Raw genomic sequence first — 13,985 nt, forward strand, 5'->3', positions numbered from 1 at the left:
TTCTCAAAGCGAAATCCTCCCACCCACAGTGGCAGCATCACCTGGAAACTTGTTAGGACCTTCAGAATCCAGACTTACTGAATTAGAGACTCTAGGGGCAGGACTTGGCATTCTTTAACAAGCCTTTCGAATGATTCTAATACATGCTAGTGTCTGAGAAGCACTGGGAACCACTGAGTTAGATTCCAAAGTAGTATTTTCTTCACCAAGCAGCTCTTCCCTCAAGAAGCCAGCATCAGAGAGCACCATCTCTGTAGTACAGGCAGACAGCTTGCATGGAAACTGGACCTCCTTTCTCTCTGGTTGATTTTTCCAATAAGGATTTGGAAAGTAAACTGGCTGGTGAGTAGGATGTTTTGGTCAATCTCATATTCTGATTAATAGACCACTGCCACACATAACCAAAGATTTTATCTAGTTTTATCTAGCACATAACAGTATTAAACCTTTTCCAGTTTTTGGATGAGTCAGAAAATGCTCCAGGACATTACAAGAGAGAAGAGTTCCTAATATGAGTAACTCTGCTGGCAAAACACCAACTGTTAATAGAGACGCCCAATTGACTGAAGCCTTGATAAATCAGTTCATATTGTATTTCTCAACCAAAGACTCACATCATTTGTCACGTCACATTATCTGTCACATTCCTTTCCCTCCTTGGTCCCTCAGGCCACCTATTTTGTATAATGAATGAAGTCTACCTTCTCAGAGTCCGTCAAACCATCAGTCATTCTCTGGCTCCAGGCAAACCTGGTTATCCCAGAATAAGTATTTGTGTACATTCTACTTTTCAACAGCCATACACATGGTCAGCATTCAGTCTTTGTTGATTCATTTTTTTTTTTTTAAGATTCGATTTTATTTATTTTTGGCTGCGCTGGGTCTTCGTTGCTGTGCACGGTCTTTCTCTAGTTGCGGCGAGTGGGGGCTGCTCTTCCTTGCGGTGTGCGGGCTTCTCATTGCGGTGGCTTCTCTTGCTGCGGAGCACGGGCTCTAGGTGGGTGGGCTTCAGTACTGTGGCATGTGGGCTCCGTAGCTGTGGCTCGCGGGCTCTAGAGCGCAGGCTCAGTAGTTGTGGCGCACGGGCTTACCTCTGGGAGCTCAAGAGCAGAGTAGGTCTCTCTCTTTCCCAAGGTGCAAGCTCTACACGTTGGTGATACACAGAGACACACTTTTTCTTGAATCACAGTTGGAGCAGAATAAACGTATAAGTATCCAGCGCTGTCATGCCTGGACCCATGTCCCTCTGGAGTTGGAGAGCAACATTTTAGCTTGCTTTTGCCTACAGATGTCACAGCCCTTCCTCAACTTTGCCAAAGCCTGCTCAGTTGTTCAGCTCCTACTTTAGCTGCAAGATGTGACTCATTCGGAATCATGAGACGGCAGAGAAAAACAAGGTTGGAACTATATTTTTCCTAGTCCATGACAGGGGAGGAAGGGTGAGATGAGGCTGAGAGGGCTGGGGAATTAACTGAGAGACTCCATGTGAGACTTTGGGATGTGGAGGCATCTTGGCAATGCTTCTCTCTCGACGAGCTCTGAGGACACTAGTCTCCACTGTATTCTAGCTCAGGGAGAGAACTTTAAACAGTCTTGTCTAAATTGTCCTGGTCATTCTTTCTGGGGGTCACGTGCTTCTTTTATCTGAAGTAATGAAAGCAAGCGAGAATAAAGCCACCAGGGCTTATTAGTACTCTGGATTCTTAGACGGAAAGAAGAGTGGTGACAGAGAAAAGTGTGACAGGAACCTTTCCTCTCCTAGAACCCTTAGGACCCATGGTAGCTTGAAAAGGGGGCTGGAACCAAATGGAATTGATGCACAGTCTCGTCATCTGTTGGTACTGTGCATCGATATTTTAAGAAAATATTGGTTCTGAATAGGATAGGTTCTGGTTAGAAATGGTTTACTATGGTTTTTTTGACCTGTTTTTCTTAATATTGACCAGACCCATGGTGTGGTAATTTTTGCTTCATGTTGCATCAAATCATTGTAGTTCTTTCCAGATGGAGTCCAAGCTTCATTCAAGGTTCCTGCTGGAAGCTCCTCTGTTCTAATCCATTGCCCTTCAGCAAGATCACAATTCATCCATTCATGGGGACTCTCTCTTCTACCCTCCAGAAGCAGGTTTACCACCTGCCTTGGATTCCACTTCTAGGTTATCCTAGAAGAGGGGGTGGGAACACTTTTCCTATAAAGGGGTCAGACAGTAAATATGTTAGCCATTGCAGGCCCGACAGTCTTTGCTGCCACTACTCAACTGTGTCACTGCAGTTGAAGGGGAGCAGAATGGGCCACCCCCAAATATGCCCCTTTGGCAGAGGGATTACTTTGAGCTGATTATTTTTAAGAAACTGCAGACCCAGGAGAGTGTCTGAAAACAGAGTTACTCTTTCGTAAGGAAAATCTGCATTTATAAAGAAAGTTTACCTTAGATACAAGTGCCTGTACCAGAAGAGAGCTCTTGCCCGAGATTACTTTTTCTTCTGAAAGACTCACGTGCATGGCAGGGCAAACTGTTTACCAAATCCTTCCTCTTCTCACTTTCCCATGAATTGCTACCCCCTTTGAAGCCCCAGACTCCTAACCCTTTCCTTAGATCAGGATGGTGTATAAACCTCAATTGTTGGGCTGGCTTTTGAGTCTCATATCTTTGTGGGGCTCCCTTACGTACACATATGTACATAAGTAAAAGTTTGTTTTTCTCCTGTCATTCTGTCTTTTTTAGTAGGGGCGTTCTCAGCCAAGAACGATGAATGGTAGAGGGAAAATTATTTTTCCTCCCCTACACAGTGCTAAAGCAGCTGCAGACAACATGTAAATGAGTGGGTGTGACCATGTTCTAATAAAACACCATTTACAAAAATCAGCAGTGGGCCAGATTAGGCCTGTGGCCAGAGTTTGCCAACCACTGTTGTAGAACTCAGTGCCTCAACACTCCTGTCAAATTCTCTTTCTTGTAGAATTTCAGTTCCTTCTTGTGTTTTTCTCTGTTTTATTTTCCCCGAAGATGGAGAACACGTGGTCATCATCCTTGGAAACACGGCCTGTCTGTGGACTTGAAGTGTGTAACGAGGTTATTAGTGCAGCTGTGCCCCTGCCACTGACACTCTGGAGAGGAACTGTAAAGGGCAGTCACATCCCCAGGTGCAGAAAGAGAACGGAGACCAGGGAAGACAGGAGAACCTGAATTTTTAGGATGCAAGGGATTTAGAAATCAACTACACTGTCTCCTCATTTTACACAAGATGAAACCAAAGTCTAGCGATAACAAAGTACTTGCCTGTGCCCACTTTTCCAGCAAGATGGAGACATGCCACATGGTCCCAGCTCTGACCTCCCGGCCCCTCTCAGACCACATGAACCAGCAACAGTGCTGCAGGCTGCCGTCCCTGCCTGCGTGGCCTTCCCTCCCGCTGCTTTCTTCAAGCACATCAGTGATGACCTCTGGGAGGATACTTACTAGACCTCTCCCTGGGGGTTTTGGTGTTGAAGACTGAGAGTGGGTTGTAGCGGTCAAGGGTGGGCTCCAGGAATGCCACTGGTATGGCAGCTGCCAGTGAGGCCAGGCATTCTCCAAGGGCAGGACGTTGCCTGGAAACAAAGAAGTCCATTTAGAAGTGGTGACACCCTCATGCTGGCCCCATGCATTAGTGGGCCACTTCCCCACAGATGGCTCCCCTGGACATCCTGGGCCCCAGGCTCAGCAAAGTTGCATGCTGTTCCCCCTCCCTCACGTTTCTCTGGACACTAACCGATGGTTTACAATGGTCTCACTCCCTGGTACCTAGTTCTTAAGCAACTAAGGCGATATAATACACTATGCAGCTTTGTTCTTCTCTCCCAGCATCTCTGAGAGCAAGTTTTGCTGGCATCCAGATTGAATCGGATCTTCCTGGTTCTCAAAATGTTTTGAAATCTTCTTTGTAATTTCTCTGTGTCTGTTCCCTTTGAATGGAGCTTGTGTCCACCAGTGGGAACAGTAGATAATGGGCCAAAAGCACCAATAAGACACAAAACTAAAAACCTGCTTTGCGAGAGAAACAACAGGTCCTAAAACCTATTGCTTGATTTAGACAAAAGAGCTCTAACACCCATTACTTCTCTTTTTTTCCCACAAACATTTGTGTGTCTACCATGTATTAAGCTCTGGGTTTTAAGTCCTTCTGTGAAACAAGCAATCAGTCAAAAACAAAATGCTTGGGATTCCTAGTTCAGATTTGTATTGGATTGGCCAAAAACCCGAACGAACTTTTTGGCCAACCCAAGCGTTCTCCGGCTGAGAGGAGTTGTGCTGCTTGCAGGATAACCAAGGCTGCAAGAATAAGTGATGGGAACCAGCCACCAGCTGGTCAAAGCAGAGCTAGTACTGAAATAGTGCTTCCCCCTCGCAGACCTGGGCTTAGCCTTGGAGTTGTACTTTCTAACCCCGCAGGTCCTTTCTGCTAGTGAGATGACACGGTGACAGTACTGGCTAGAAGGGCCCCATATGGGGGCTGACATCTGTTTCTTTCTGATGAATGGGAGACCAGAGCCACCTGGTTTCCACCCATCAATATCTTTTCTCTGCCACTCACTGGCATTCCATCACAGACAGACTACATGCCCGCCTTGTGAGTTACACAAGTGATGTCAGTTCCCAAACAAGGGGAAAAATTTCTTCAAATAAACCAATAATGTGAGTCCTTTGTTAGACTGTGATACAAAGATAGCTAGTGGAAAATGCAGACAGTAGGTCGATAATGAAGAGTTGGAAGGGCTTACAGGGTTCAAGCTTACAGGGTTGTTTGCCTTCCTCTGTGACTGATCAACTCAAACTGAGCGTGGATACTGTGTATATGAAGCCCTCTAGCAGAAGCCTTGGGAGCGGAGGGTGTCAGGCTGCATCTTGGGGGATGTTACAGAACTGTCATGGAGAAAACCGCCAGCTAGAGAGGGCACACTTGGAGCCAAGAGCAAACAACCTACTACTGCAATTCTGTGGAAACAGGAAGGCATTCAGTTCTCAGGGTTCCCTTCAGCTCCCACCAAAACCCAAACCCAAGACCGCGTTAACTGCCCTTCACTATGACAACAGCCAACAATCCCAGCAGCACCAAGAAGCCAGAGTGTCAAAGCTGCAGGGTCTCTGGATGGGATAACAAGCATTTACTATGGGGCAAGGCAGGGGGATGGCTAGGGAAGTCACTGTTTACTGAGGGGTGAGCGAGGTAGTCTTAACCTTGGCCTTTGGCTTCCAGGTGGTGAAATGAACGCAGGAAGGAAACATAGAACCCTGATGCAGTACGACAAAATAATACGTCTTTATGGTCTAATTATAAGGATTAAAATCAACCTGCAACATCATTATAGCACAGAGGAAGATACACATTTGAGCAGGATTAAAAATGTGATCTTAACTGGTCCTGAAAAACTGACTTGACAGGACTATCTGGGGTAGAATCAGAATCTGCAGGGGGCTAGCCCGGGGGTACACAGAACTGTTCTGCTTGAGATGCCAGAGGAGTCTGCTGGACCAGAGAGAGGAAGGAGGGAGAGGGTGGGTGAGTGAGTCGGTAGAAAGCTGTGTATCCCTTGGAATTCCCACACAATCTTAGCCAAGTTAGCAAACTTATGAAAAATGAGATCTTTTCATTACTTTCAAAGACAGTTAATATACATGGTTTTATTCCTTATCTGGTATCTTCTTCTTGGGCTCAGCTTTTAGGGGACCAGCTGACAGCTTATTTGGCCATGAAGTATTTGAGCAGATAACTTTCAAATTAGCCTTTAGCAAGCAAGAATGCCCTCAACCGGACAAGCAGCTCTCAGCTAACAGCACAGCCTTGTCCTTCCGTGGAAGGTGTGACTGTTAATTCGCCCCATCCAGGTCTGCTCTGGAGACAGAGCAGCAGCCCCCCTGGGCCCTGTGTGTGCTGCCCGGCTCCATCTGGAGGCTGCATCAGTGGTGGAGGGAGGGGACAGGGGAGGCAGTGGGGCTGTGCAGGCTTCCTCTCCCGGAAGCTTTGCAAAGCTGCTTCACCTCTGAGCTGGCCCCGGCCAGGCCTGTTCTCCCACCTCCCCTTCCCTCCACCTCTTCTTCCCCCATCCCCTCCCTTCTTTGCTACGCTCACGGTGGTGGTGGACAGGCGTGAGAAGAGGCCAACGCCCCCAGGGACAACTGAGCAGAGTGAGGGCCTGTACGCATCAAACATGAGGACACACAGGGGCTGATTTTCAGTCAACAGTCTCGCCATTTTAACCAACCCCATTTCCTCTCATTAGTCTTGCCTTTTGAGGAGGAAGAGGAAATAAAGAGGTAAATTATGAACGGAAAGAAATACCATAGAGAGAGCTTTGAGTAAGAAAAAAATCTGGGTGAAAATCAGGGAGGACCAGGGGTAATATGAAATCTGAGAGCAAATTTTAGTTGGCCCAGGGAGGGGAACCTTGGAAACAGCTGGTCCTGGGTTGTCTTGGTACTAAACCCATTATTCCTTCCTTTCTCTTTCTCTCACCAAAATTAAAAGTTGTCATCTCCTGCAAGTGGACTTATAGGAAGTTCATCTGATAAAAGGCAGTCCTTGGAGCAAAAGACAGTTCTCTAGTGCTCTGCTGATTCCCTGACTCAAGGGAGAGGGTCAAGCATAATATTAGTTACTGACAAACTGAGTCTCTACAAGCCCACTACACTGGCATTTTCTAGTCTGGAGCACACAGTGATGCTAATTAGTTGTGAGGGAGAAACAACAGTTCTCCTGGCCTCGCTGTTAGAAGTTCTGTAAAAGTAAAGCCCAGAAGTCTGCCAATTAATGTTCCTGGCTGTGAAATACCAGAGTGAATGACCTTGGTCTCCAGGTCCAAGGGGGACTGAGCCTGGGAAAGGCCTGCTGTTAAAATGCTTCTCTGATCATTAGTGCCCCCCACCCAGGTGGCAGTGTGGGTGTAGACCAAGCAGAGCAAGGGCTACAGAAACAGTTCCATGGCAACTAAAGGATCTAATGGAAGAGTTTATCAGTGGATAGAGAAACTCACTCTCCCCCTACACACCCACCCCCTGCCTTAGTTCTTATTGCCTAGAACAGTATTTTTCATATAACAGTACTTGGTCAATGCTAACAGACTGAAGACGGTTCAATTTATTTTTTTTAGTTGAAGTATAGTTGATTTACAATGTATCAGGTGTGAAGCAAAGTGATTTGGTGTGTGTGTGTGTGCATATATTCTTTTTCAGATTTTTTTCCACTATAGGTTATTACAAGTTATTGAATATAGTTCCCTGTGCTCTACAGTAGGTCCTTGTTGTTCACCTATGTTATATATAGTAGTGTGTATCTGTTAATCCCAAATTCCTAATTTATCCCTCCCTTCCTGCTTTTCACTTTGGTTCAATTTGTGTTTCAGTTCTTGTTACCTCCTAAGTTGATCTCTCAGTTTTATTTCCATGGACTTGGACCTTGCTTCTCAACTGCCTATCATCCGGGACACAGGCAGAGACAAAGTCATCATGGTAATAATAATTATGCCTGCACATATCTGGTGCTTTGCAATTTTGAAAGTTCCTTCATGTAAATTCCACAGGATGCTAAGGAGAGGAGGCAACACGTAGCACAGGGGCGGAAAGTGGAGGCACAGCAAGGTTCTAGAGAGAAATACTAGTCATCTCAGTGGTTTAGGGAAAGCAATGTTTGATCAGAACAAAACTGGTCAAAGGGGGCAAAGCAGGAAGGAAGATATAAACATTTCTAAAGTGTGAAGGCAAAAACAAAGTTTTAATTTGAAATAAAATGGAGAGTCAATGCTTAATGCAGTTAATTACAAAACTTAGTTTTCTTGATGCACCCCCCATCAAATGCTCTACCAATTAATCAAAGTATATCCAGATTAAAGAATGTTAAGTATTCTCCATGTTTAAATACACTAAAGCCTTTACCCTACCCTGAAATTTTGTATCTGAAAACTTAACTTGTCAGTGGCCATCTCAGTATTGCCTCAATTAGAAAATATCCCCAAAAGAGGTCTCTACTCTGTTTCAATGACTTTTTCCTTCTCACACTCAACCCTATCACTGAGGTGTCTGGATCTTTTCTATCCACAATGTACTCAAGCTATATTGAGTGGTTCCTTTGCAACCCTACAGACATTCATTAGCCAAAGAAACTTCAGTAAAAGGTGGTAGAGAAATGGTGGGTTTCGTTATATTGGGTTGGTCAAAAAGTTCATTTGGGTTTTTCCGTAACATCTTACAGAAAAACCGGAACAAACTTTTTGGCCAAGCCAATACTTTCCTCCCTAAAACCCACAAGAGCTGGGGGAAAATTTGGGAAGAAATTTAGATCTATGCTAAAATTAGAAAATGTGTGATAATTTCACACTGCAAAGTATGGACCAAATCAAGTGAAGATGCTGAAACTGAAACATTCTTTCAAGACCTAGAGCAGAGTGTAGAGATCATTGGAAGTAAATATGGGGATTTTGAGGAGCCCAGGAAATGAGTTTTGCTTGAAACAATGAGGATTAAGGGTGTGAGCAGGCCCTGGGAGACCTGCTGGACGTGTGTGGGACCCAGGTTCCATCCTGCAGAGTGGCAGGCAGGACCAGAGTAGGAAGGAGTGTGCATGCCATCTGCCGTAACTATGACCTGGACACCTGGCCTGGAGAACCAGTGCAGGTGAGGTAGACTGAAAGAGTGAGAAGTAACCTGTTTTGTAGCTGCTGCCTCAACTCCTCTAAAGCAGAGAAGAAACATATATTAAATCACTAAGCAAAAGGCCTATTCTATAGGATGCACCAAGAATTTCACCAACCTCTTATCTGCACCAGCTGTTTACTTTGGTTGAGGAAGGACACCAAAGGATAAGGGTGGATGACTCCTAGGGCTAAAGGCACTGCTGATACAGTGAGAAAGAGTTAGTTCTCAGTCAGCTTCTAGGTTTTGAAGCTGCCTGTTATTTCAGCCCTGTCCACTCTCCTCCACTGAACACACATACACGCACACGCATACATGCATCATACATGCACACGTACTCCTTTCCCTTCTTGAGAACTAGAAATGTACCTAATGACCAAGAAATAGATGAGAAACAGAGTTCAGAGGAAGAATTATCCAGGAAAAAACCAGAAAACTTCTCTTTACCCTCACAGAATATAAGAAGAAGTATTAACACGGAGATAGTTTCAGAAAAGAACAATTAGCTAAAAGTTACTGAAGAGAAAATGAGAGATGTGGGAGGTTAAAGAAAAAGCCAATAAATACACGTAATTTCGCTCTTTGAACAACAGCTAAGACAAAAAACCCGACAACAATATAATAAAATGAAAGACTCGTTAAATAAACGAGGACCTAAAGACGGAGAGGGCATATTAAGTTCTGAGAAGAAGTGCAGGGGCTGATACAGAAAGGACAACCCTGGGACATGGTAGTAGTGAAGTGAATGAGCTTCAGGACCAAAGAAAGAACCCAGTGAGCAGCAGCTTCTCCCCTCCCACGGCAAAGTCGCGTGTATGGGGAACAAATCACCGGATCCAAGGAACACACACTGTCAGAGCACAAAGAAGCAAAGGCTATACACTTCCGAGGAAGGAGAATTATGACCCAAGGATTTTATACCATGGAAACTGTTCACATATAAAGTCAAAGGATGATAGTCCAAAATATGCAAAGACTCAAGAGTAGGGCTCTTACAGAAGCAACTACATATGATGAATCTGGCCAACCAAGAGATAAATCAAAATAAGAGTTTTGGAATGGGAAAGTCACAGTTCAAAAGGATTGGCTACACACTGAATCATTTAAATACAAACCAAGGTAAACAACTCAAGGAACATTACTTCTAGAATATTCCAAAATAACATGTACGTGTTATAAGGAATTACATAGCAAAAAAGGAAAGGTAGAAAGGATAGGAAGTAGCTAGAAATGTAAATGTACTAAACTTGCTCATCTTTTTTAAAATAGAGAATTAATGATGATTTTATCTAAATGATAAATTAAAAATATGAGTTGTATGATAAAGAAATTCAGTTTTTAGCTTCATCCAACAAGACAAAGTTGCAAAGCAATATTATGATCCAACATGTGTAAAAACGTACACATGTAGAAAACACCTGGAATGGTATACACCAAACTGTTACTAGGTGGGGTGGTCTGGGGTGACGAAAACAGCAGACTTTTAACTTTACATATGTCTGTACTGTTTGATTTTTTTTGAATAAGTTATGTCTTACTTTCACAATACAAGAGAAAATAAACAAATAAAAGTCATTAATGGTGGCAGCATCACAACTCGAGGATTTTAAATCTTTATTTCCTTAGTTGCTTCATTAACTAATGGAGAGACAATAGGGGCATATTTGATCTAGGGGCTTCTTCAAGCCTGGCTTTCTACCTGTGTGGAGTATAAAACACAGGCACCAATATTCACAGTGTTGTGAGTATATGAATAAAATATAAAAAGTCATATGGTCTGGTCTGACATTTCAGAGTTGACCTTTCTTTGAATTTTTTTCTTTTTTAAAAAGAGAATAATGCATAAGCTTTTCAAAAAATTGTATAAAGAAACACATACACATATAGATGTATGTATATATGCATATAGAAACTGACAGAATAAGAAAAGATATTGAGAAAATATTCACAAATGCTTAATGAAAGTAAAGATACCTTCCCTAAGTCAAACTCTGTATTAAACAGAAAAAATTTTATTAATTTTCTTGTTGATTTGGTATAAAATATGGTTATGACTTCTGTCTGCCCAGTTCCTATTAAAGGATAGAACTATTTATCTATATTTCATGTAAAAAAATAAGGAAAGCTACATAACTCTAAGGAATTAAAATCATAATCAAAATAAATTAGTCATTAGTTCTCCAGTCGATGTCTTGAACTCTAGAAGCTATTTAAAAGCAGTAATTATGAAGACATAGACATTTCTTCAACATTATTTGATTATTAGCCCATGATTTCAAGTCATCAGTTCTTGAGTTCTTGAAGGAGCCCAAGTCTTGTCTTTGCTTTATTGAGAAATTGCAATTAGAATTTATGTAAGTTTCAATGTGAAATAGGGATTTACCGTTGGTTTGTTTGTAAATCATAAACTGAGGAGGCCCATGGAGCATGGATACCAAGGGGATGTTTACATTAAATAATTTTAAGCACAGATCAAATTCCTTCAGTATCGTTGACTGAAAAGGCAGAAAGGGGAAAAAAAGTCTTCCAAGGATAAGACTAAGTCTAGGGTTTGGCTAACACTGTGTTTATCTTCCTGATCTTCCCCGTGGATTTAAACAGAACCACACAACACACGGCATTTGATGGTGAAAAGCAGGCAGTCACCGAAGGCCTCCATCGCTCCAGGCAGAGTAGTGAGTAGAGCAGGAACCTAAGCACCTCAGCAAATCAGCCTGTTCAGACTCAAGACCATTGAATAGCATTTCTGCTTCCAAAGTGTGGACTTGTCTAAAACTATAGCTAATGTGACAGCTGAGAATGGTAAAGGTCCCGGGCTGTATCACACAGAAACTCATTAAACACTAAAGCAACTGCCTCACATCCCTTGAGCTTCTCAGCAAGCTTTAACCACAGGAACTCTGGAGGCTATTTGGAAACTGTGATTGTGAAAAAAGAGACATTTCTTCGACATTCTTTTGGCCACCAGCACATGATTTAGCTTGGCTATATTGCTCTTCCAGCCACATACATTCTCCAGCGATTGCCAGGGAAGTCATACATCTCGGAAGCCTCATTAACACATTTTATACTGCCGTAAACATTTCATACCCTAGGCTCCAAATCGCCAAACCATTTCAGTGAGCATTTTGCTTTTGCTGGATTGAAAAGATGCTATTGTTGTTAAATGTTTAAACACTTACGAAACACATTCAGCCTGAATGTGTTAGCCTCTTTTGTTCGCTAATTACCTTTCAACATAGATGTTCTTTCCTGTCCCAAGGGAGTAGAGGCTGCACAGTATATGGTAGCATGAAATCTGCACGTCACCCACTGAAAAGACCAAACAAGAGCTGTCATTCCTGTTCATCAATCCCAGTGGCCCACCTCCTGCACACAGAAAGGGTCTGCAAACAGAAAACACGTGTTGGCATCACCTAAGAGCCAAAGAGCTCTCTTCCTCTCTTTTTAACAAATATAGCCCCTCTCTACTCAAATGCCAGATACTGAACTGGGAGAGGAAACACCAACAGAAAAACACCCTCCACTGAGCTATCCCAATTCCTTTGTAGGACTCCTGATACAGATCACATTGCTTCTCAGGGAAAGGAATCATTTGACCAATGAGTCCTTCCATATGGGTATTTTTTTTTTCCCTCCAACACAGGGAGACACTGTAATCAAATTTTATCCAGAGCACTGTTTCCTTCTTTTGAAAGGAAGAATGCAAGAAATCAAAGAAGTTTGAATGAGCTTTTTGTTCCTTTCTTAGGGAGATATGTACAACGTCCCTACCTCTGCAGAGACAGAGCAAAATTCCTCATGTCCACCTGTTCCAAGTTCTCTGATGGATGTTTTTCAAAAGGTAATTCAATTGTATCATGATTTTGCCATGTTTCCCAAGGGAAGGGCATGTGTCGCTTAGGAACTTAATGGGCAGGCTACGTGCCTCTATTAATGTATGGAACTCACAATAAGGCTGGAACCAATTTAACATAAAGAGAACTAATTTAATTTTTTATTTTTCAACAAGCAAGTGCATTGTGTCCACGACACAGAATAGTGAGTTTGAATGTTCCCCTACCTCTCCCCCTAACCCCATGGAAATAAGTGATTTTCACTGTTGAAGGCTATGGAAGACACAGCCTTGGCTACTGACAACTGGTTAAACTAATTAAATCATGTGCCGCCATTTAAAGTGGGAAACTGAAGCTTGGTGGCAATAAAAGAGGGCTGAACATGGTACTAAATGCAAACTAAAAGAAAAGCAACCAACTACAGTCTTCTTCTGGAGGCTTAGACAATGAAATGTTAGCAGCTTCTCTTTGCTCCTGGTACCCAATGAATAAATTAAAGCGTCTTTACAGGAAAATTGGTGTCTGGGAGCAACCTATATCTCTTGCTGGATTTCTCAGATAACCTTTTCAAATTAAGTGAGAACACAATGGCTGAGAGCTAAACCAGTGGGTGGAAAATTCTGGTCCTGAAAAACAGTGGGAAAAGATGAAATATTATATACTCAAATTTGGGGATTTCTTCCCCTCCAAGAGTCTGTTACTTCATTTTTAAATCTAAGAAGGAAAAAGTGTGGAAGAGTTATCTCTACTCTGTCCTCAAGGTCAGCCTAAGGGAATGAGCCACACACTTGCTATTGATCTGTGGCCAGATGCACATGAATCCATGACAGACAGCAGGCTGACTCACAGAGTAAATCCATCCCGAACTGATGCTGAGACACATGCTCAAAGATGGACGTCAGGATGGGGAGCAGAGCCACCGTGGTGTAGTTAATATTCTGAGAAACGCCTTTAATCTGCGTTCTGGAATGGGTAAACTTGCCGAGCTTCAGGTTTTCTGAAGTCTTCTCTAAGTCTTCGGCTGCATTTTCAAAGAATGCTCGTAACCCGGCCTTCACCAGCTCTGAGCCTGACTTCATGACTGTCCTGTAAGCAAACAATGTTCAAAACCAGAAGCATAATCTGAACCTTTTGCCAACCCCCTTCTTGAGACTGGTGACTTGCAGTGCAACCTGGGCAGACATTTGACATCCCACTCACCTGGAAGACACCAAGTCAGGAGAAATGGAGAGAGTGGTTATTAGCATCCAAAAAGAAACTGGGATCCACAAACCCAAAGGTCGGGCGGTGGGGGGGGGGGAGGTGGGGGGGGCAGGGGGGGCGGGGGGGTGGGGGTGGCAGGGGTCAGCAACTGGAAGGCATGCTTGATTTGAGGGAATGACTGCTCAACTCTTAGGAAATGGCAGGACGACTTAGAAAGAAACTGATGTTGGTCGCCTGCTATCTATATAATATTGCAGCTGGCTACATTCTTCTGGAAATA

General features: G+C 43.3%; 1 protein-coding gene across 6 annotated transcripts in view; it reads right to left on the reverse strand.

Moving 5' to 3' along the window:
• The window catches only part of RYR3 (ryanodine receptor 3), a 570,624-nt gene that overhangs the window by 75,126 nt on the left and 481,513 nt on the right, over window positions 1-13,985 (reverse strand). For all 6 annotated transcript variants that reach the window (XM_082452325.1, XM_082452326.1, XM_082452324.1 and 3 more), the window contains 3 exons: window positions 13,350-13,588; window positions 11,897-11,978; window positions 3,462-3,592 (listed from right to left, as the gene is read on the reverse strand). In XM_082452325.1, the coding sequence (XP_082308451.1) occupies window positions 3,462-3,592; window positions 11,897-11,978; window positions 13,350-13,588 (452 nt within the window). The remainder of the gene's footprint in view (window positions 1-3,461; window positions 3,593-11,896; window positions 11,979-13,349; window positions 13,589-13,985) is intronic.

Source organism: Balaenoptera physalus (assembly GCF_965194825.1).
Source record: "Balaenoptera physalus genome assembly, chromosome: 2".
In the NCBI taxonomy this organism is placed as follows: Eukaryota; Metazoa; Chordata; class Mammalia; order Artiodactyla; family Balaenopteridae; genus Balaenoptera; species Balaenoptera physalus.